The sequence below is a fragment of the Lactuca saligna genome, chromosome 6 (assembly GCF_052625555.1).
Source record: "Lactuca saligna cultivar CGN05327 chromosome 6, ASM5262555v1, whole genome shotgun sequence".
Taxonomy (NCBI): Eukaryota; Viridiplantae; Streptophyta; class Magnoliopsida; order Asterales; family Asteraceae; genus Lactuca; species Lactuca saligna.
The window spans coordinates 39898627-39921264 of NC_136422.1; the positions used below are offsets into that span (position 1 = coordinate 39898627).

Below are 22638 nucleotides of genomic sequence, written 5' to 3' on the forward strand. Positions count from 1 at the left end.
CAATTTTTAGGGTTGCATGCACACATAGGATTTATATGTTTGCATAATACCCATTAACAATTACATAGGCTAAGGGGTAAATTCCATTATTGGAATCTAGTCCTACTGTTGAAAGAACCTGACTAGGGAATGGGCCTTTCATGAAGGCACCATCTAAACCTAATAAATCCATAGGACTGCCTTGAAACCTTTTATGAGTTGACCCAAGAAAACATAACTCCTTTTAAATTGCCTAGTAATAGAAGCCGGTTAGGCTCAGAACATACATCCATCTTAAATGTGGTGTCTGGGTTGGTAGCTTAAAGTTCAAGAACATAGTCCCTCAATAATTCATATTGTTTTGTGTAGTCACCAATAACATCTCTTATTGCCAAATCTTTTTCCCTAAACACATTGTCAATCGAAACAACCACATGGTGTTTCTTTTGAAATTGATCTGTTATAGCTCTTAAAGGAATGAGTGGATTGGCCTCCATTTGATCTATGATTTTCTTAACAATTAACGTAGCAGTGTAAGACCTAATTTTCCTTGTTTGTAAATATGTGTGAGCCTGATTTAAGGTCCTTATAAACCAGTCAGAATTAAGGTTTAACCTAGAAGCATGTATATACCAATCACATTTAACATTTTGTGACTTTACTTCTTTTCCCTTGCTTTTAGATATGGTATCTTGACTACTAACTTGACCATTATTGCTGACGAGGACAAGTCCTCTACACTGTGCCCTAAGCCTTAAATTGTTATTTTTTTTAAATAAAAATTTTCTTTTTGTTTCAAGTGCATGGACATCAATATGCTCCTTCAATTATTTTTTACTTTTAAATTTCTATCCAACCATGAAAGATACTTCATTTTTCCAACTTTTTGATAAGAGCTCTTCTTTTTCTGTCTTGGTCTGATCCTTCATCCAAAGAATCCCAATCCTCATTGTTTATGACTTCCATGTCTTCAAGTTCATCACCAACATGGACATCATTCATAAATCATCCACCTTCCACATCAATATCAACATTAAGAATGATGTTTGTCATGTCCACATCCACATCTTCTATATTGTTTTCCTCATCCATTATATAGTCCTCATCATCTTCATCTTCATACTGCCTCGCTTTCTCTAGAACCTCACCATCTTCAAAGTTTGAAACCTCATCTTCATACTTTGTTTCCTCTTATTCTTCAGCATTACTTCTAATAAATAAGTCCATAAAGTGTTCAACATTATTAGTAAGGTGTGTTATATCATCCTCCTATTCATCAACATCACTCATTAAAGTGTTGAACATTATTAGTAAGGAGTGTTATATCATCCTTCAATATCTTTATTATCCTAAACACCATTCATCTCATCCCTAACATGATCAATAATTTTAGTACTTGGCTTATAGCATCCTTCAACACCCTCATTATCTATACAACTTATTGTAGCATCCTGAACAACATTTATCTCATCCACTACATTATTAACATGGTCGACATTCTTACCAATAGAACCTTCACCTATTGTAGCATCCTCAACCAACTTGTTATATGGAATGCATGTAAATAGATTGATAACATCTTGATCGTTCCCTAAAGATCTAAGACCAAATTAAAAGTCAACATTAGATATCCTAAAATGGTAGTATATCACTAGCGAGTCTGAGACACCAACCCCATTCATCTGTGGGACTGGGTAACCAAGTTCAAGCATTATGGCATCAATTTCATGTACAGAGAACTCATATGTCCACATAATCAGCATAATTCACTTCACCTCCAACGCATTTTATATTTGGTAACTTAGTAAACTTCACACCGTGGTGTAGCTTAATACTAAACCATGTGGGCACTACAATAAACAATACATGATAAGATAGTCAAAAGTTTGCATTTTCAGTTTGAACATCAAGGGGAAAAATACTTTATAGGAAAGTTAAAAAAAAATAAAAATAAAGCATCTTACCATATATGGATGATATGTTAAAAGCTTCATTTTTTGGTCTGGCCTGCCACATTACGTACACCATTTTCGGCTTGAATGTATAAAATCACCTTTCTCTTTATTGATTCGATTAGGGTTTTTTGGATAAGAAATGAGGGTTCTCATAGGTTGTAAGTGTGGAGAAGAAAGAGTGAGGAAGGTGAGAAGTCGACGTATCTTAGGGACCATAAATGAGGGTTAAAACCTTAAAATAGGCGTTGACATCTCATTTGCAAAAATGGTCCCTAAAAAGGTCAAAAGACGGATATACCCTCATGTGGGAGACACATGAGAGGGTTAATAACAACAAATTAACGAGAGTTAAGTCGGGGGGACCATTTCCACAAACAAACATAGCCAAAATAACCATGAATCCAAAAAAAAAAATCAGGGTTTCGACTAAAACTTGAAAAAAAAAAAAAAAAAAAAAAAAAAAAAAAAAAAAAAAACCACAGGAATCATTTTTTGTAGTTTTGTCATATTTTTGGGTTGATAGCATAGAAAAACCATAGTTTTTTGTTTTTTTCTGAGTTGATATCCTAAAAAATCCTATATTTCTTATTTTTATTTTGTAGATTAACCTTCAACTTTATTTTTCATAAAGAAAACTTATAATATTTTCTATTTTTTTCATGTTGATATTGTTATTAGGTTTACTATTAATATTTTGGTTTTAGTAACTCTTTTTTCCCGAAGATTTTTCTTTTTTCGAAAATAAAAACCTTATATTTCACCAAAAAGATGAAAAAAAAAAAGACGAGGGTTTACTCGGAAAAAAAAAAGTTAAAAAATCTAAGTGGTTTTTTCAGGAAAAATAGAGTGTCCAAAATCATAATATTACCAATAAACATGCTGTCAAATTTAAAGAAATGGAAAAATACGATGTCTTTTTTAAGAAAAAAAAATAAAGAGATTTTAATTCAGAAAACCCCAAAATATAAAGTATCTATGATGGTACACGAATATTGGCAAAGTTGAGTGATAACATGTACAACCCTTAAATTTTTTGGAGTAGTGTGAATGTGAACTTCTTTAGTTTTAGCATAATGTAATTTTTTTGAAATACTATCTCAAAATCATGTGTTGCCCATGTCATTTTGTTCTTGACGATGACACTAGTTTTGGAGAGTATTTTTGGCGTTCTATGAAGCTTTTGGACATCAATGGCTAATCGGATAGCAAATCGCAAGAAGAATCGAAGAAGTCACAGGCTAAAATGAACCTTTACCTTTGGGTCGGAGCCCATATTTTTTATGGTCCATCCAACTTGTTCGATTTACACCATTTGTGATCTCTCTATTGAAATGGGTGGGGATTGTAGAATCTAGATAAGGCCTTGAGCTTTGTACCAATTTGCAAGAAAAACCCTCGCAAAACATTGTTAAAAATCTCTAGCCTTTTAAGAAATTGCTTTTACTCCAATTCTTATGGTTACATTTTATTTATTTATGAAATAACAGATGAAAATGACAAGCCGTTGATAAAAATGTTATGTTTCTCAAAGGAATCTAAAGTTAGTTGGTTAATTTTCGTAAAGGTTAATTCTAAAGTGTAGATTGTAATTTATTAATGTTCACATTTTATAAAGAATCGAATTGATTATCATAATTTAAATAGGGTGACTCATCAAATGTATCTTGGATATTGATTTCTTTTAAATGATAAATTTAATCTGTTTCTAAACTGCTTTTAATTTTATTTATGTCTCGTATTTGAGCCTTCCACTTCAAAGAAAAAATGACAATATATAATATTGTTGCGCTAGAACCCTTTGGTCCCTAAATTTTGATTGTCCAAAGAAATACTAAAAGTTGTGAAATTTTGCAAAAATAAATAAATAAATAATTGAAAAATGAGAAGTCCGGTTATAATAACGTAAGGAGAGGCTACGATAAAATTAAATTAGTATCATTATTTAGAACAGACTTAGGATTGTCATTACTTTTGATCTGGTCAATACTAAAATAAGAGTTTGATTTATTGTTAGGATCGATGCAATAAAAAGTAAGCAAGTAAATTAGAAATCGGACAAAAAAAAACCCAACCAATGTCAATCTTCTTCTTATCCAAATTAACCCGAATATGAAACATCTTGTGTCTAGTGGCGGAACCGCTTTTTTAACTAGTTAATATCAGTATTTATGGAATTAATAATCATATACTAAATTATCTGAAAATCAAACTAATCGGCCCCGCTAAGTTTTTTTATCTACTGAAAACAAGTAATTATGTTATTTAATTATTAAAAAAAATCATAAGTATCATTGTTCTTATTAAGAAAGTTAAGCAAATTGAAAACTAATTTAAACAATATATTATCAAATGAAACCTAATTTAACTAGGAACTAGAGTTTGACCGTCTGCGCGATGCTGCGGAAGTCCCAGTATATTCAAAAATGCAGATCGACACCATACATACCGTAGAGACGATTAAACCATATAAAGTGGAGCATAAAAATATAAAAATAAAACTTGGATACAAATAATTATGTACGGAGGAGGCGAACAAAAATAAGACTTCAAATTGTATCATAAATAAATTGATAAAAAAAATTATTAAAAAATATGTAAGGGGTCAAAGTGTAACTTTAAAATATAATAGGGGATTAAATCGTAATGTATAAAATACCAATAATTTAACTTTAAAATTATAAGGGGTGAAAACTGTTAAATAAAAATTAATTGAGGGGAAAAGATTATAAATATGAAAATCTTTTATGATCAGAACCTAAATGGCTATTTCCAAAAAACTATTATTTTACATTTAATAATAAATACTTGTTAATATATAACATGATTTGGTTTTAGTAAACTTAGATTTGGAAATAGAAAAAAGAAATATAAATGGTGGCAACATCATAGACATAGAAAAGGACACGAAGCATAATCCACCGATAAAAATAGAAGTTGAAATGAATTTTAATTCTCCTCATAAATCAATTTTGGTAATTAATATATATATATATAATAAGGAATCTTATCGAATCAAAAACTAAATTAACATTGAAAACAAAGTATTAACTCTACGCAAACACCAAAAAAACACAATTGTCAAAGTCCAATCTTCAAACAAAAGAAAACCCTGAATGTTATCACCGTCGTTAGCAACTCACCGGAGCTTTTAATCCGACTAAAACCATAATATTTCGGCTAGATCTTCCTACATTTGCAAACATAACTCTTCCACCGCAAAGCAACTTATTGGGCCTTTTGCTCTCTCCTCACCAGGTTAGTCGTCTCCTCTCCACGACTTCTTGCCCTCTATCCTCGCTGAGTTATGGAGCGAATTGCCGACATAAGTATTGCTTCTGTTTTTCGTGCTATCTTCTCCGTCAGAATGAAGTACGTACCACCTCTATATCTCTCTTTCAGTTGCTCAAACCTACTACACTTTCATTTGTATATATTGAATATTAATATTAATATAACTAGTCTTAGTAACACAGTAAAACCTTGAAACAAGTAAATATCTTGGAACAAGTAAATATAGTTGTGTATCTGTAGGGTGTAGCCTGTATCAAAGGTATAGAACTACAAATTAATAATAGTTAAAAAACAGTATTATCTATTACAAAGCTATAAAAGTATAAATTAATAATAATAATACTTTATTCATATATAATTTTTGATTTTTAAATCTACTTATTTTTAACGACTTTATATTAATTTTCAAGCTTTCAAAAAAATAGATCATATATTAAATTGGTTTTAAAGATTTAATAGACCACATTTTAAAATATTAGTCACATTAACTTTGGAGTTGTAAAACAATTATAGGTTATTACTTTCTTTTTTTTTAGTTTTTTTTTTTATCAAAATACTAGTTTGTTTAAGATCTATGTATTAGTTTTATTTTATTTTGTTATTTTTTAAGTGTTCGTTTAATTTTGTCATGTAATTTATATTAAAATGAAAATATAGTAATTGTAGGGTCATTTTCTTTATATAATTTTGTTTGAAAGTTTAAGTTTCAGCCCCCTAGCTTTTTTTTTGTGTTCCGCCCCTGCTTGTGTCCCTCTCCAAAGAAAAACATAAGCTTTAATTGGGAGTATAGATTTCACCAGTCGAGTTAACATCTACTATCAAAGTATTATTATCGAAGACAAATCTAGTATAAAAAAACTATGGGTGTTTATAGATATCTGTATCCGAAATTCCAATATGAAATTCCAAAATTTCGAATCCAAATTATCCGAAAAATCGAATATTCGAATTTTTGAATATTCAATTTTTCGGAATTTGAATTGAATAGTGTTTTTTGATTTTTTGTATAATTGGGATTACGATATCCGAAAATTATGATTGTAGTTTATTGTTGAGATGTTATGATTGAGAGAGAAAATTGTATTTTATTCTCATTATCTGAATGCTTAAGTTACAACTGAAAACTATACATGAATATATAACTGTCTATAACTACTTGTAACAAAAGATTTCATAGAAAATATTAAAATGCCCTTAAGGCTAAACAAACACTGACGACTTAACGACTTATACTGTAACACCCCCATCTCAATATGGAGTGTATGGACGAAGACCCAGATTGGATGTAGCATGTTGATGTTGAGAACCATTCAATGATTTGGTGAAGACATCGGCCAATTGAGAAGTAGTAGAAATATGAGATAATTTGATTAAACCTTGTTGTAACTTTCTCTCGAACATAGTGACAATCTATTTCGATATGCTTGGTACGCTCATGAAAGACGGGGTTACGAGCAATAATAATTGCAGCTTTATTATCACACTTCAACGGTATAGGAATGATATTAGGAACTTGTAATTCATCAAGCAATCTACTGAGCCAAGCTAACTCAACAGTAACTCGTCTCATGGATCTATATTCAGCCTCAACGGATGATAAAGAAATAGTTGTTTGCTTTTTAGATTTCCATGAAATTGGAACACCTCCAAACAGTATAAAGAAACCACTTACAGACCTTCTTGTTATAGGATAAGCAGCCCAATCAGAATCGCAAAAAGCTTCAACTTGAAAAGACTCCTGCTTATTAAAAAACAATCCTTGTGTGGGATTACGTTTAAGATAGTGTAAAACTTGAAGAGCAGCTTCGTAATGTTCTTGACAAGGAGTTTGATTGAATTGACTTAGATGTTGAATTGCATAAGATAAATCAGCGCGTGTATGCAATAAAAAATTCAATTTTCCAATCAATTGTTTGTAAGTTGTTGGATCTTTTAGAGGATCTTTCATAACTGGTGTCAGTTGAGATTTGGAAGGCAATGGAGTTTTGACAGATTTGGTGGAATCTATTGAATAAAAATTCAATAGTTCATTCATGAACTTTTGTTGATGTATAATCATTACATCATTAGTATACTGAAATTCTAATCCGAGAAAAAAAACGAAGAAAACCCAGATCTTTGATTTGAAATTGGTGATGAAGAAAAGCTTTCAAACTATTGATTTCTGTGGAATCAATTCCTATTACTAAAATGCCATCCACATAAACAACAACAACAATTAAGGATGTATTGGTCTTCTTGAGAAACACCGAATGATCATTTTGAGAAAGATAGTACCCTTTAGACCTTAATGCTGTAGAAAGCTTAGAATACCATTGCCTTGAAGCTTGTCTTAAGCCATATAAAGATTTCTCGAGTTTACATGCTAATGATGGTGATGAAATGTGAAATCCAGGAGGAGGTTTCATGTATACTTCTTTGTGTAAATCTCCATGTAGAAACGCGTTATTGACATCAAATTGATGAATTGGCCAATTCTTTTTAACAACAAGAGCAACAATACAACGAATTGTAGTAAACTTGACAACAGGAGAAAAAGTTTCGTGAAAGTCTATTCCTTCCTTTTGGGTAAAACCCTTTGCTACCAAACGTGCTTTGTGCCTTTCAGGAGTTCCATCAGCTCTATATTTGACTTTATAAACCCACCTACATGATATTGGTTTCTTGCCTTTGGGTAATTTCACCACATCCCATGTTTGATTGGCTTCTAAAGCTTTTAGTTCATTAACCATTGCTTGTTCCCATTCGGGATATCCCTTTGCTTGATGATAAAAGGCCGGTTCAAAAACATGAGTAACAACATTGAATGTATATCTTGTAGAAACAGAATCTGAATTATGATCAGAAAAATCATGAAGATAGTAATTGGTGATAGTATGATGACAAGAATGAGAATTGCATTCTGAAAATGTATGATTACATACATAATCACGTAAATGAGAAGGTGGTTGAATAACACGAGTTGAACGTCTTAAAGAAACACCATTTGGTTCAGGTGGATTTCGAACAGGAGGTGGAACAGGTACATGAGTAGCAAAATCTTGATCAAGGGTATCTTTGGAATTTATGGGTAAAAAGGAGAGTGATGATGGATCAATGGATGGTGATATGATGAATGCAAAGGAAATATATCTTCAAAAAACTTAACATCTCGAGAAAGATATATTTGTGCATTTGTTAGATTCATCACTTTGTAAGCTTTTGTCCCAGTTCGATATCCAAGAAAAATGCAAGAATTAGAACGAGACATGAACTTGTCACGACCAACTGCTAGAGTATGAACAAAACATAAACAGCCAAAGGCTTTTAAGATTGAAAAACCAGGCTTGGAACTGTTGGATATTATTCCTTTTATATATCAGCTCAGATACCGATTTGTTGGAAATATAACAATCTGATCACCACAACAAAAGGCTCGGTTACCAGTTACTGTGTGACAGATATATCAGTTTAAGATATAGGATAGATATATATATAAAGAATAATAATTGCGGAATAAGTATAAATATGAAAGCTGAAATGACTGAAAGTTATAATAATATAAATGACTGTATTTAAATGACGTAAAGCTATAAATAATATAAATGACTGTATTTAAATGACATAAAACTATAAATAATATAAATGACTATATTTAAATGACATAAAGCTATAATAAAGTATATAAATATATAAATATATATCAAGTAGGTTCGTCAATAAATTAACTGAACTAGACTCATGAAGCGACTGGTCGATATTTGTTCTTTGAATGGACTGGTCGATATTGGGACTCTTGAAGCGACTGGTCGATATTTGTTCTTTGAATGGACTGGTCGATATTGGGACTCTTGGAGCGACTGGTCGATATTTGTTCAAAGATCAATCCGGCATTGGATAAGTAACAAAAAGTTCATTTAAAGCTCGATTTTATGTAAAACAAGTGTTTACAAAAAGGTACAAAATACATGGGTTTATGTATTTGTATTTGAGGTATTTTTGGGTAAAAACACGCACACTGGTCATGTAAGATAAGGCACAAGTGACACGGGTCGTGTAGGAGGGTTTTAGAGGGTTTTCTTGATGAATGATGCTGACACGGGGCGTGTTGATTTAGCCTTGCTGAACACGGGGCGTGTTCATGATGCTGATGCTGACACGGGGCGTGTTGATTTAGCCTTGCTGAACACGGGGCGTGTTGAGGTTCAGAAGTATGAAGAAGGCAATCAGAGGGCAACACGGGGCGTGTTGATTTTGCCTTGGTTTTTAACACGGGGCGTGTTCGTGTTAGAGTCAATTTCGGGATTTTTGTGATTTGAAGGTAAGTTTTGTTTGTGATGTTTTGGCTAGGGTAATGGTGTTATGGTGTTTTGAGGATGTTTTCAAGGTTGTTTAGAGGTTGGAAGGAGGTTGATATAAGGTGGTAAAGGTGGTGAAATTTCTTATGAAGATGATGATGAATAGTGATGGGTTTTGTGGTTGATCTTGATGCAGAAGGTTTTGGGTTGTTTCATGGTTGTGTTTTGGTGTTTTGATGTAAGGAAAGTGTTTGGTGGTGTATGATGTGATGATCAAAGGTGGTGAAGATGAAAAACCTTTAGTTTCAATGAAGAAGATGAAGATGGTTGATGGTGTTCTTCATTTAGCTTATTGTTTGATCTTGGTGTTCTTCACTTGGCTTCTTGTTTGATCTTGGTGTTCTTCATTTAGCTCCAGGGATTTGTCTTTGTTCTTGAGGAAGATGAAGATTTGTGATGTTCTTGGGAGTGTTTGTAGTTTGTAGAAGTGTTACAATATTACAAAATGAACACACACACTTACACTACATACTCACGTATACATATATGAGAGAAACAAATATCTTCTTCACTTGAGTGTTTTTGAAAGGAATTGGCTGGTGTATGCAAGTTGTTTGTAGAGCTAGGAAGTGCAAGTTGTGTGTCTTGACTTTTCTTTGTTGACTTTTCAACTTGTAGACTATTCAACACATATACATATCTATATATATAATACATATATATATATATATATATATATATATATAACACTTACATATATAATACATATATATACATATGTATATATATATATATATATATATATATATATATATTGGTGAAACTTTTTAGTCACACAGCTAATTTTCTTGTCTATGCGCGTGCTTTCGTATTTTCCGTTTTGATCACACATTCACGCAACCTGAAATAACTGATAATATTTGTTAGATTGTATAAAAACAGTTCATCTTATTTCAGTTATGGTCACATACAAGGTTACATAAGAACATTTTTCAACAATTTCCCCCTATGTGATCATTGCTGAAATAAGGACAGGTATGATATAATCATATTGACAGTTTAACTTTTGAAGATTTGAGATAAAAGATTTGTCAATAGATAAGATATATAGAAAACCATAACAATTGATTTGAAAGTTTGTGACTTGGTTTAACATATCTTATGTAAAAGATTTTCAGAAATTTGTTTCCGAATCAAAGTCTCGGGTTCGGTTATCAAAGGGTAGCCATATATGTATCTAAAGAAATTTCTTAAGATTTTATAGCATTATTAATGACGACAAGTGGTTTAACAGTTCGATTCAGATGAACACTCATAGGTATAGCTCACACTTCACTTGGGTGTTTGGTTGTTCTGGCAGCATAACAAGTTAATGATCACTAACAACGAGTGATATCTCTCTCTGACGACTCACACTCATATTGGAGGTGTTCAACTATGCTTTTCCCGAAAGGTCACTTAGTCTCATTATTAGATAATCAATCACATAAGACTGGTTTCGGCATTACTCAGCGGGTTTCTTCATTCATACCATTTAAGTTCACTCTCTCTCCGTCGGGAAATACATGTAGAGGGGTTTAACAATTTTCATAGTGCAGTTTGCAACTAAGAATCTTCAGTGATGAAGGCTACAGTATCCCGGGAAATCCATTGTTGTTGCATCTTTTTCTTTGATGGTATCCTTTTTGTTGATCAATATCTATTTGTTGTAAAAGGATATTTTGTTTTTAGCATCGAGAATTTGCTACATTTGAGAAAATTGGGATTTTTGAGAGTATCTATCTTGCGGGATTAAGATATCCCTTTTTGTGAAAAACGGTTAAAAAACAGATCACGAGATCTTTTGATGTTTGCTTTGAAATAACCATTTGGTTGAACTTTGTTTGAAAATACCAAATGTAGAGTTTTTTTTGTTTTGTTTGGTATTTCTTCGGTGAATGATTTGGCTTTCTTGTTGATTCTTCTTTATCTTGTTTCGTCTTTTCTTGTTGATGGATCACGGGATCTCAAGACATTATTTTTGGTTGGCTTATATCTAGGTAGGGATTAGTGGCATAAAAGACAGTTTGTCTAGTATGTAAGAAATGAATGTATCGTCCCTGGTCATTTTGATATCTAAGCAAAAATGAGACCGTGACAAGGTATAATCGGATATACCTTATAAGCAATAGTGACACACCTAAGCTCACAAGAAATGAATTCCACAATGATTCAGATTGATGAGGCACAAATTCTCACATGGGTTTTTGTTTTCATCTGAACCTCCTAACCTTATGTCCCTTTTTAAAATCATCAATAATGAAATAAAATTGAAGGAAATAAAGTTATGTACATTATGAAAAGTAGGAGATTTGAACCTTCACTCCAATTGAGAATCAATATGACTTAAAATCTTCATCGAGCATAAGCATCTGAAAATTAAGTCAAAAGACGATTAATCACAAGGTTCTATAAAAGCTTATTACGGCAAGTCTTTTATTATATTTTTGAAGATTTGTTTTTCTGAATGTTTTTGGAAATATTGGTTATTTCAATGTTTTTGGTTTTTTTGAAAAGAAAGCAGTTTTCAAATGTTTTTGAATTTTCTTTTTGAGTGAAAGTAAACACACTTTTGTACAAACAAAAAGTAAAAGTTTAAGGATGGATGTTATCTGGATTTAACATTCCTAGACGACCTAGGAAGTATTGAAACTTTGTTTCATCGAGAGCCTTAGTGAAGACATCGGCAATTTGATCTTCGGAGTTGATGAAGTGTAGTTCGATATGACCCTTTTGAATGTTGTCTTTGATAAAGTGATATAGAATGTCGATGTGCTTTGTCATGGAATGGTGAACGGGATTGTGAGAAATGGCAATTGCACTGGTTGAGTCACAAAATATGGGAATTTGTGAGATTTTGAAGCCATAGTCACGCAGTTGAGTTTACATCCATATGACTTGTGAACAACAACTGGCGGCAACGACATATTCAGCTTCTGCTGTTGATGTGGATACACAAGTCTGTTTCTTTGAAGTCCAACTCACTAGTCTACCTCCTAGGAATTGACAGCTACCAGATGTACTCTTCCTATCTAGCTTGCATCCTCTGTAGTCTGAGTCGGTGAAAGCGTTCAGCTGAAAATCGAATTTAGCTGGATACCAAAGGCCAAGTTTGGGAGTGCCTTTAAGGTATTTGAAGATGCGTTTCACAGCAACTACATGGGATTCCATAGGATTTGCTTGGTATCTAGCACAAAAACATGTAGAAAACATGATGTCAGGTCTGCTGGCAATGAGGTACAAGAGTGATCCGATCATTCCACGATATCTTTTCTGGTCAACGGGTTTTCCATTTAAGTCTGCATCAATTTTGTATCCAAAAGCCATTGGGGTTTTTGCGGTATTGGATTTTTCCATTGAAAAACGAGTGAGTAGGTTTTTGACATAATTCTCTTGGTTGATGAAAATGCCATCAGTTGACTGTTTAATTTGAAGTCCGAGAAAAGTGGTCATCTCCCTAATCATGCTCATTTCAAATTTGCTCTTCATTAGATCTGCAAACTTAACACTTAAAGATTCATTAGTAGAACCGAAAATAATGTCATCAACATATATTTGTACGATTAACAGATGTTTATTAAAGATTTTACGAAAGAGGGTTTGATCAATTGAACCTCTTTTAAAACCTGATTCTTCGAGAAAGGTTGACAACGTGGCATACCAAGCTCGAGGTGCTTGTTTCAAGCCGTAGACAGCTTTCTGCAATTTAAAGCTGTGATCTGGAAATTTGGGATCTTCGAAACCTGGTGGTTGTTGGATGTATACTTCGCGATCTATCTCTCCATGTAGGAATGCACATTTAACATCCATTTGGAATACTTTGAAATTCTTGTGTGCAGCATATGCAAGAAAGATGCGAATTGCTTCAATTCGGGCAACTAGAGCATATGTTTCATCATAGTCTATTCCCTCTTGTTGTGAATATCCTTTGACTACAAGACGTGCCTTGTTTCGACAAATGATTCCTTGATCTTCAGTCTTGTTTCTGTATACCCATCTTGAACCTATAACAGTAACATCGGGTAGAGTAGGAACAAGATTCCATACGTCGTTTCTTTCAAATTCTGCTAGCTCTTCTTGCATAGCTTTTACCCAATCTGGATCTTTTATAGCAGAATGTATGGTTTTGGGTTCAGTCGTGGATAAGAAGGCTCCAAATAAACATTCATTTGTGGATGCGCCTCTAGTCTGAATGCCTAAGTTGGGATCTCTGATGATTTGGTCTGTTGGATGATTTCTGGTCCACTTTATTAAGCGATTCTCTTCCGCTATAATAATTGGAGTTTCAGTATCCCATTGTTCTTCTTCGGGTGTTTCATCTTGGAATAGGTTTGAAGGTTCCCCCATAAATGATGCATCGGGATTGTTTTGGCTATTTGGGGATGGGGTGTTTAAAGGAGGATTTAGTGTTTGTTCCAAAGAGGAAGTATGTGTTGGTGGTTCCCCCTCGAATTGATTTGCATCATTTTGGTTTGTTTGTGGAATTACTTCACTGGGTGTTCCTGTAGGGTCAATTAAAGTAGTTAGAAGTTCAGAATTGTAAGCGGTTTTTGGTTGTTCAAAAAGCAAATCAAGATCGATTTCAATGTCTATGTCAGGAGATGGTGTTTGTTGAATTGGATTTTGAAAAATATTTTCAATCATTTTTTAACCAAAATGTTCACGATCCAATTTCCTAACATAAAATTCATCGAAATGAACATCGGTACTTTCTTCAATTACTCTAGTACGTTTATTCAGTACTCGATAAGCAGCTGAAGAAAACGAGTAACCAAGGAAAATTCCTTCGTCCGACCTTGATTCAAATTTTGAAAGGTGATCTTTATTATTCTTTACGAAGCATCGACAACCGAAAATATGGAAAAATTTGATGTTTGGTTTTCGGTTGTTAATGACTTCATATGGTGTTTTATGAAGATGTTTATGGATTAAGGAACGATTTTGAGTATAGCAAGCTGTGGCTATTGCTTCTGCCCAGAAGTATTGTGGCAGATCAGCGAAGATAAGCATTGATCTTGCAGCTTCACATAGAGTTCGGTTCCTTCTTTCGACAACACCGTTCTGTTGTGGAGTGTATGGGGCTGAGAAGTTGTGTTCAATTCCTTTGTCTTTGAGAAATGAATCTAGAGTATTGTTTTTGAACTCTAAACCATTATCACTTCGGATTCTTCGAACAGGTCGTTTCAGCTTCAGCTCGATTTGTTTGATGAAGTTGATCATCTCTTCAGGTGCTTCTGATTTTAGTCTTAAGAAAAAGACCCAAGTAAAGCGCGAGAAACCATCAACTACAACAAGAATGTACTTTTTCCCTTGTATGGTTTGGGTTTTGGCAGGGCCACAAAGGTCTATGTGCAACAACTCTAGTGGTTCGGATACGCTAGATTCTGAGATGCTTTTGTGAGTGGATTTGGAAAGTTTTCCTTTTTCACATGCGGCACAAAGAGTTGCGTTATCAAGCTTCAGAAGTGGTAGCCCTCGAACAAGATCATCGCCGATTAATTTGTTGATATACCCAAAGTTTAGATGGGAAAGGCGGCGGTGCCATAACCAACTAATATCTGCTGGGGCTTTAGATAGCAGACATATATCGGGTTTACCATAGATAAGATCCATGTCAAGTGGATACATATTTACGGCACGGTCAGAATCAACTATAACATCTTTGGTTTTGGCGTCCATGATCAAGCTTCGTTGTTTGGTGAAAAGAACTTCAAGATTGTTATCACACAGTTGAGAAACACTGATAAGGTTGTGTTTCAGGTCATCGACGAAGGCAACTTTCTTTATGGTAAAATTACCATTTGTTATGTTTCCATAACCTTTGATTTTTGCTTTCATGTTGTTGCCGAAGGTAACATCTTGATTGGTTTGTATAGGTTTGAAGTCACGTAAGTAGTTCCGGTTTCCTGTCATATGCTTGGAGCAACCACTGTCAATATACCATGTATCACCATTGGGTTCTCCAGCATTAAGTACCTGCAATTAGACAAAAAGTTTAGGTACCCAAATCTGAATGGGTCCTGGTTTGTCAGTTGTTATTTTGGGTGCTTTTCTTAATGAATTTCTTTTATCATTTGACTTCACATTATTGTAATGGTTTGGTTTATGATGATGGAATGGTTGAGGTTTGATTTGATCTATCAATTTTACCCAAAATGTGATTTGTTTTTGAAAACCTGTGGGTTGATAAGATCTGTGATTTGGTGAAAGATATCCTAGATGTGAAGGTTTGTTTGAAAAGTTTTCTTCATGTCTGGGATATGATGGGCGATTTTGAAAAGCTTTTTGATGATGATGGTTTGAAACTTTCTGATGTGATGGTTTTTGAAAGTTCCTTGAATGATTAAATGTAATATCTTGAAAGCGGTTTTCAAAAGGTTTTTTGAAAAGGTTTTGGTTTTTGTTTGGAAACCTGTTTATGAGGTATGACGTAGGGTTTAACTGGTTTCTTTGGTTGTTTTTCAAAAATGTTTGGCTTGATTAGTGGGGTTTTGTTGACTTGAATGGAATTTTTGCTTGTTTGTTGTTTCTTGGAGTATTTTTGTCCCAGACTAGTTTTTCCAACAATTGATGAAGTCATTGTAGGAAAAGCAGTTGGTATAGAAGTACTACCATCCTCATAAGAGGAATTTTCTCCATTCAAAAAGTTTTTGAGTTTAGTGGTTCCATCGGTATGTTTGATTTGGTGAGTTAAAGAACTTGCAGAGTCTGTTTCAGAATTTACAACTCTTTTGAAAGACTTTTTAGAAACACTGAAAGCAGTATCATCTGGAATACAGTTGATACCTGTTTCGTCATCTGAATCTTCCTCATTAACAGATGTGAAAAGATTAGATAGAGTAGATTCAGAGTTTTCACAATTCGTCATGTTTTCCTGTTTTGCTTGTTCAATTTCAAAGGATTCTCTTCCAATTTCTGGTCTATAATTCGTATCAATTTTGCCAGTTCCTAAGGCGTTTGCCTTGGTGAAAATATCATCACTTAGTTTTCTAGCAACTTTGATAGAATCCATATTCCATATTAGTCTTTTATTCTTGGTTTCAAGAGAATTGATTTGTTTTAAAGAATCAGTCAATTTTTTATTTAAAACATTGTATTTGTCAGTTGATTCTTGAAAGTCTTGTTTCAACTGGAGGATTTCCATTTCTAAAACATCTTTTATTTCAAAAGAAATGACTGACTGATTTTTTTGTTCCAAATCCCTTTTCTGAATTAGGGTTTGATTTAATTGTTCCAAGATGTGATTATAATCTTCTGATTTTCTTTCAACGTCTCTTTCCAATTTGCTTTTCGTTCTTGTTGATTCTCTAAATTTGAGTTGCAAGGTTTGTAACTCAGATTTGCAAATATCATAATTGACCATTGTGTCATGATATGTTTTGAGATCAACTTCCAGACTAGTCTCAATTTTGGTTATGTGGGACTCAAAAATTGTTTTGGAAAAACCAAGTTCAGAGATCATAGACCATACATGTTCTATGACGTTTGGAGCTCTTGAAGGTATTTCAACACCAGCTACGAAGCAGAAGTTTGATTGTGTTGGTTCGTGTTCAGCTTCGTCATCAGAAGTTGGCCAGTATTCCACACTTGGTTCATGGATTGCCATCAATGCTCTTTGCTTTTCTTGGTTTTCCAGTTTCTTCAATTCATCGGCTCTTTGAGCATAGTATGCTGAGTCTTTGATTTTGGTTTTGTTTTTGGCTCGACATTCTCTGGCATAGTGATTTTTTCCTTTGCAGTTGTGACAAATGATCACTTCTTCATCAGTATCATCCTTTTGACTTTTAATCGGAAGTCTTTCAGGTGTTTGACTTTGGGTTTGTTGGGAAGGTTGAGAATGGTTTTGTTGGAATCCAAAATTTTGGTTGTTTTGAAAACCATTGTTTTGGTTGTTGTAACCTTGATTTTGGAAACCTCTGTTTTGATTTTGAAAACTGTTGTTTGGATTGTGATTATGACCTGAGTTGGGATCGTTTTGAAATCCCTGGTTTTGAAAACCTTGGTTTGAGTTATTTTGGAAAGAAGGTCTTTGAGAATTTTGTCCAAAGTAAGGTCTAGGTTGAAAACCTGAGTTGTTTTGACCAAAAGATGGTCTTGGTTGAAAACTTGAGTTATTTTGTCCAAAAGATGGTCTTGGTTGAAAATTTGGTCTAAAATTTGATTGACCATGATTTGGGATAAATCTCTAGAGATTTGTGTTTGCAACCAACGCACACAGTTGTTGATAATCTGCTTCATCATTTGAATCAGACTGGAAGGCTTGGTTTTGAAAAGTTGTGGACACAAGTGCAAGTGGTCCTCCAAAAGCTACAGTGCTTGATGGGTCAATCGAGGATTCATACGATTGAAGTTCTCCATACAAGTTGTACAAAGTTTTAGTATGAATAGCTGGATTTCCCTGAATAATGAGTTTAACCATTTTCCAGCTTTCGAAAAGATTGTTTAAAAACTTGAGATTTATCTCGTGTTGTGTCTTTTTGATACCCAAATTGTTCATTTTAACCATAATCAAATTGAACCTATCATGAGCATCATGGATGGTTTCTGATGAAAGCATTTTGAAATTATCGAATTCATTCAAAACAGATGTTCTTTTGTTTCCGATGATTCTTTTATTTCCACAAAAACGATTTTTCAAATTCTCCAAAATTTGATTTGCGGTTAACAGTATAATGTCATTCATTTGACTTAGAATACTGTGAGGTATTCCAGAAACAAGTTCCTTTTTGGCTTGGAGTTCCAACTTTTTTGTAATTTCAACTTGAGTGGTTTGATTTGTAGCAAGAGTAGCCATATTTTCTGGAGTAACAAATGTTCCTTCTACACACTTCCAGACATCTTCATTTATAGCATTAAGATGAAGATTTATACGGCCAACCCACGAATTATACTCTTCGGGAATAAGTATGGGTGCCCGTGAACCAGATCCTAAGCTATTTGCAATGGAGACAGAGTTCATGTTGGAGTATTTTGCCAAAGACATTTTTTTTGAAAGGATTTTGAACAAGTGATATTAAAATGAAATTTTTAAAGAAAGGCTTATGGAAGGTTTATAAACGCTATAACCAAAAGTTTTTCGACAAAAATTTCAAGGTAAATCACACAAGCTCTGATACCAATTGTTGGATATTATTCTTTTTATATATCAGCTCAGATACCGATTTGTTGGAAATATAACAATCTGATCACCACAACAAAAGGCTCGGTTACCAGTTACTGTGTGACAGATATATCAGTTTAAGATATAGGATAGATATATATATAAAGAATAATAATTGCGGAATAAGTATAAATATGAAAGCTGTAAATGACTGAAAGTTATAATAATATAAATGACTGTATTTAAATGACGTAAAGCTATAAATAATATAAATGACTGTATTTAAATGACATAAAGCTATAAATAATATAAATGACTATATTTAAATGACATAAAGCTATAATAAAGTATATAAATATATAAATATATATCAAGTAGGTTCGTCAATAAATTGACTGAACTGGACTCATGAAGCAACTGGTCGATATTTGTTCTTTGAATGGACTGGTCGATATTGGGACTCTTGGAGTGACTGGTCGATATTTGTTCTTTGAATGGACTGGTCGATATTGGGACTCTTGGAGCGACTGGTCGATATTTGTTCAAAGATCAATCCGGCATTGGATAAGTAACAAAAAGTTCATTTAAAGCTCGATTTTATGTAAAACAAGTGTTTACAAAAAGGTACAAAATACATGGGTTTATGTATTTGTATTTGAGGTATTTTTGGGTAAAAACACGCACACTGGTCGTGTAAGATAAGGCACAAGTGACACGGGTCGTGTAGGAGGGTTTTAGAGGGTTTTCTTGATGAATGATGCTGACACGGGGCGTGTTGATTTTGCCTTGGTTTTTAACACGGGGCGTGTTCGTGTCAGAGTCAATTTCGAGATTTTTGTGATTTGAAGGTAAGTTTTGTTTGTGATGTTTTGGCTAGGGTAATGGTGTTATGGTGTTTTGAGGATGTTTTCAAGGTTGTTTAGAGGTTGGAAGGAGGTTGATATAAGGTGGTAAAGGTGGTGAAATTTCTTATGAAGATGATGATGAATAGTGATGGGTTTTGTGGTTGATCTTGATGCAGAAGGTTTTGGGTTGTTTCATGGTTGTGTTTTGGTGTTTTGATGTAAGAAAAGTGTTTGGTGGTGTATGATGTGATGATCAAAGGTGGTGAAGATGAAAAACCTTTAGTTTCAATGAAGAAGATGAAGATGGTTGACGGTGTTCTTCATTTAGCTTCTTGTTTGATCTTGGTGTTCTTCACTTGGCTTCTTGTTTGATCTTGGTGTTCTTCATTTAGCTCCAGGGATTTGTCTTTGTTCTTGAGGAAGATGAAGATTTGTGATGTTCTTGGGAGTGTTTGTAGTTTGTAGAAGTGTTACAATATTACAAAATGAACACACACACTCACACTACATACTCACGTATACATATATGAGAGAAACAGATATCTTCGTCACTTGAGTGTTTTTGAAAGGAATTGGCTGGTGTATGCAAGTTGTTTGTAGAGCTAGGAAGTGCAAGTTGTGTGTCTTGACTTTTCTTTGTTGACTTTTCAACTTGTAGACTATTCAACACATATACATATCTATATATATATATAACACATACATATATATAATACATATATATACATACGTATATATATATATATATATATATATATATATATATTGGTGAAACTTTTTAGTCACACAGCTAATTTTCTCGTCTATGCGCGTGCTTTCGTATTTTCCGTTTTGATCACACATTCATGCAACCTGAAATAACTGATAATATTTGTTAGATTGTATAAAAACAGTTCATCTTATTTCAGTTATGGTCACATACAAGGTTACATAAGAACATTTTTCAACAGGAACCATGCAACATTTCGAATGGAGTTTTGTTGTTGAGAATTTTGAATGGCATGCGATTCATTAGATGAACAACAGTTCGTATACATTCACTCCAATAAGCTACTCCTAGTCCTGATTGGAAAAACAAAGCACGAGCTATTTCAAGGATGTGATGATGTTTTCGCTCCACTAAACCATTTTGTTGTGGATTATAGGGTGTGGAAGTTTGATGAATAATGCCCTTTTGCTGATAGAACAGTTGACCTTCATTGCTTGAGCCTAATTCATATGCATTATCTGAACGAATAACTTTGACCCTTTTTGAAAATTGAGTGTCAAAAAACGCAACAAAACTTTTGATCAATGAAAAAGCATAGCTCTTATTAGTCAAAAAATGAATCCATGTATGTCTATTGTAGTCATCAACAATAGTGAGAAAGTATTTGTATCCATCATGAGAAGTGTGTTTGTAAGGACCCCATACATCCACATGAACAATTTCAAATGATGTATTTGTATTAGTAACACTTTTTGGAAAGGGCAATTTATGTTGTTTGGCTTTAGCACAAATAGAACACATGTCACGATTATGATTAGAATGTGAATTAGGAATGAGAGAATGAGTTTGCAATTTTTGTCTAGGAAGATGCCCAAATCGTCTATGCCATAATAAAGCATTACAATATGATTTTATTATAGCTATATGAAAGAAGAAGGAAGAGGTAGAGTAAAAGACAAACTAGATTTAAGAGAATTATGATCAAAAACATAAAGATCATTCACTCTTGTTCCAAGAATTCCAAATGCAAATCTATTCTTCAACAAGGGGTCCTACATTAAACATCTTGTCAAGGTTTGCAGTTGAGAGGTGAGTTTGGTTATCGAAAGTAAGTTGTATTTGAAGGAAGGTATATAAAAAACGCCATGAAGAATGATGGTGTCATGAAGTTTTACATCACCAATGAAGGTTACAGCAGTAGAATGACCATCAGGAAGACCAATCTGAATAGGCTGAAGAAGTTTAGTCATGGATAGAAAAATAGAACTATTAGAACAAATGTGATCTGTTGCTCCAGTATCAATAATCCATGAATAATGAGGAGTCAATGAAGAAGAAGATTTAGAAACATTTGCAACAAAAGAACTAAAAGAAAAGGATGTACCTCCATCATTCATATAACCTTCTATGATGGATGAATGAACTTGATTGAATGATGAGGTTTGATTAATGGAATTAGTATTCAAAAGTTGGAGCAAATGTTCATATTGTTCTTGTGAAATATTTGGAGCAGTAACAGTCGAAACATTGTGAACTGTAGGTTTCAGATATTCTTTCTTGGATTTGGTGAATTTGAAACTAACAGGAAATCCAATGAGTCTGTAACACTGTGATTTGGTATGACCAGATTTCTTACAATGGTTGCAGATCAATTGTTTCTTGAAAGTTGAAGAATCAGTAGAAACATTCATAGCAATGGCATCTGGGTTGATAGACGAGGTTGCAGTAATACCTCGTTGTCTTTCTTCCTGGATAATGAGAGAATACACAGTCGAAACTGATGGTAAGGGCTTCATCATTAGTATTTGACCACGGATGATCTTATAAGACTCATTAAGTCCCATTAATAGCTGAATGAGGCGTTGATCTTCAAGGAATTTATGAATTGCAATAGCAGAATCGCAGGAACATGGAGGAATTCCTTGAACAATCCTTAATTCGTCCCAAATTTTGCTTAATTTGGTGAAATAAGCCGAAAAATCTTCAGATCCTTGTGAAATTGAATACTGCTGTTGTTGAATTTGGTAAAGTAGAGCCCCATCAGATTGAGCATAGCGATGATTAAGTTCATTCCAAATTTTGCTAGCAGTTTGAAGAAACAAAACACTATCAACAATATTCTTATGTAGAGAATTCAATATCCAGCTGATCACCATGGAATTAACTCGAAACCAATTAGAAAATGAAGGATCTTAATCATAAGGTTTTGTGATTGAGCCATCGATGAAGCCAATTTTGTTCTTAGCAGCTAAAGAGATCATCATTGATCTCTTCCATTGAAAACAGAGGTAACAAGAACAGAATTTGGATTATCGGAAGAAGCAATGAAATAAGGACCGTTATGATCGATAGTTGGAGAAGAATTAGTACTTGATAAAAACATGATGATAAGAAAAGAAAATGAATGTAGGATGAATTGAAGAACAGATGAGAAATGAAGATG

At 33.5% G+C, this 22638-nt stretch overlaps 1 protein-coding gene across 1 annotated transcript; it reads right to left on the reverse strand.

Annotated features, from left to right (window-relative positions):
• Positions 1 to 849: 849 nt before the first annotated feature.
• On the reverse strand, positions 850 to 22351 carry LOC145002466 (uncharacterized). Its single transcript, XM_078961733.1, has 7 exons — positions 21338 to 22351; positions 8416 to 8495; positions 7336 to 8357; positions 6602 to 7229; positions 1376 to 1578; positions 993 to 1169; positions 850 to 947 (listed from the first exon to the last, which is right to left on the reverse strand). The coding sequence occupies exons 1-7, from the start codon at positions 22349 to 22351 to the stop codon at positions 850 to 852; spliced, it is 3222 nt and encodes a 1073-aa protein (XP_078817859.1).
• Positions 22352 to 22638: the final 287 nt, after the last annotated feature.

Excerpts from the sequence above, each read along its gene's own strand:
- LOC145002466 (XM_078961733.1), bottom strand. The coding sequence starts at position 22,351 with ATGGTGATCAGCTGGATATTGAATTCTCTACATAAGAATATTGTTGAT. Across the intron at positions 1,170-1,375 it reads TGAAGGATGCTATAAGCCAA|AGGAAACAAAGTATGAAGAT; the intron begins GTACTAAAATTA and ends CTGAAGAATAAG. Across the intron at positions 948-992 it reads TGTTGATATTGATGTGGAAG|ACATGGAAGTCATAAACAAT; the intron begins GTGGATGATTTA and ends ATGAACTTGAAG.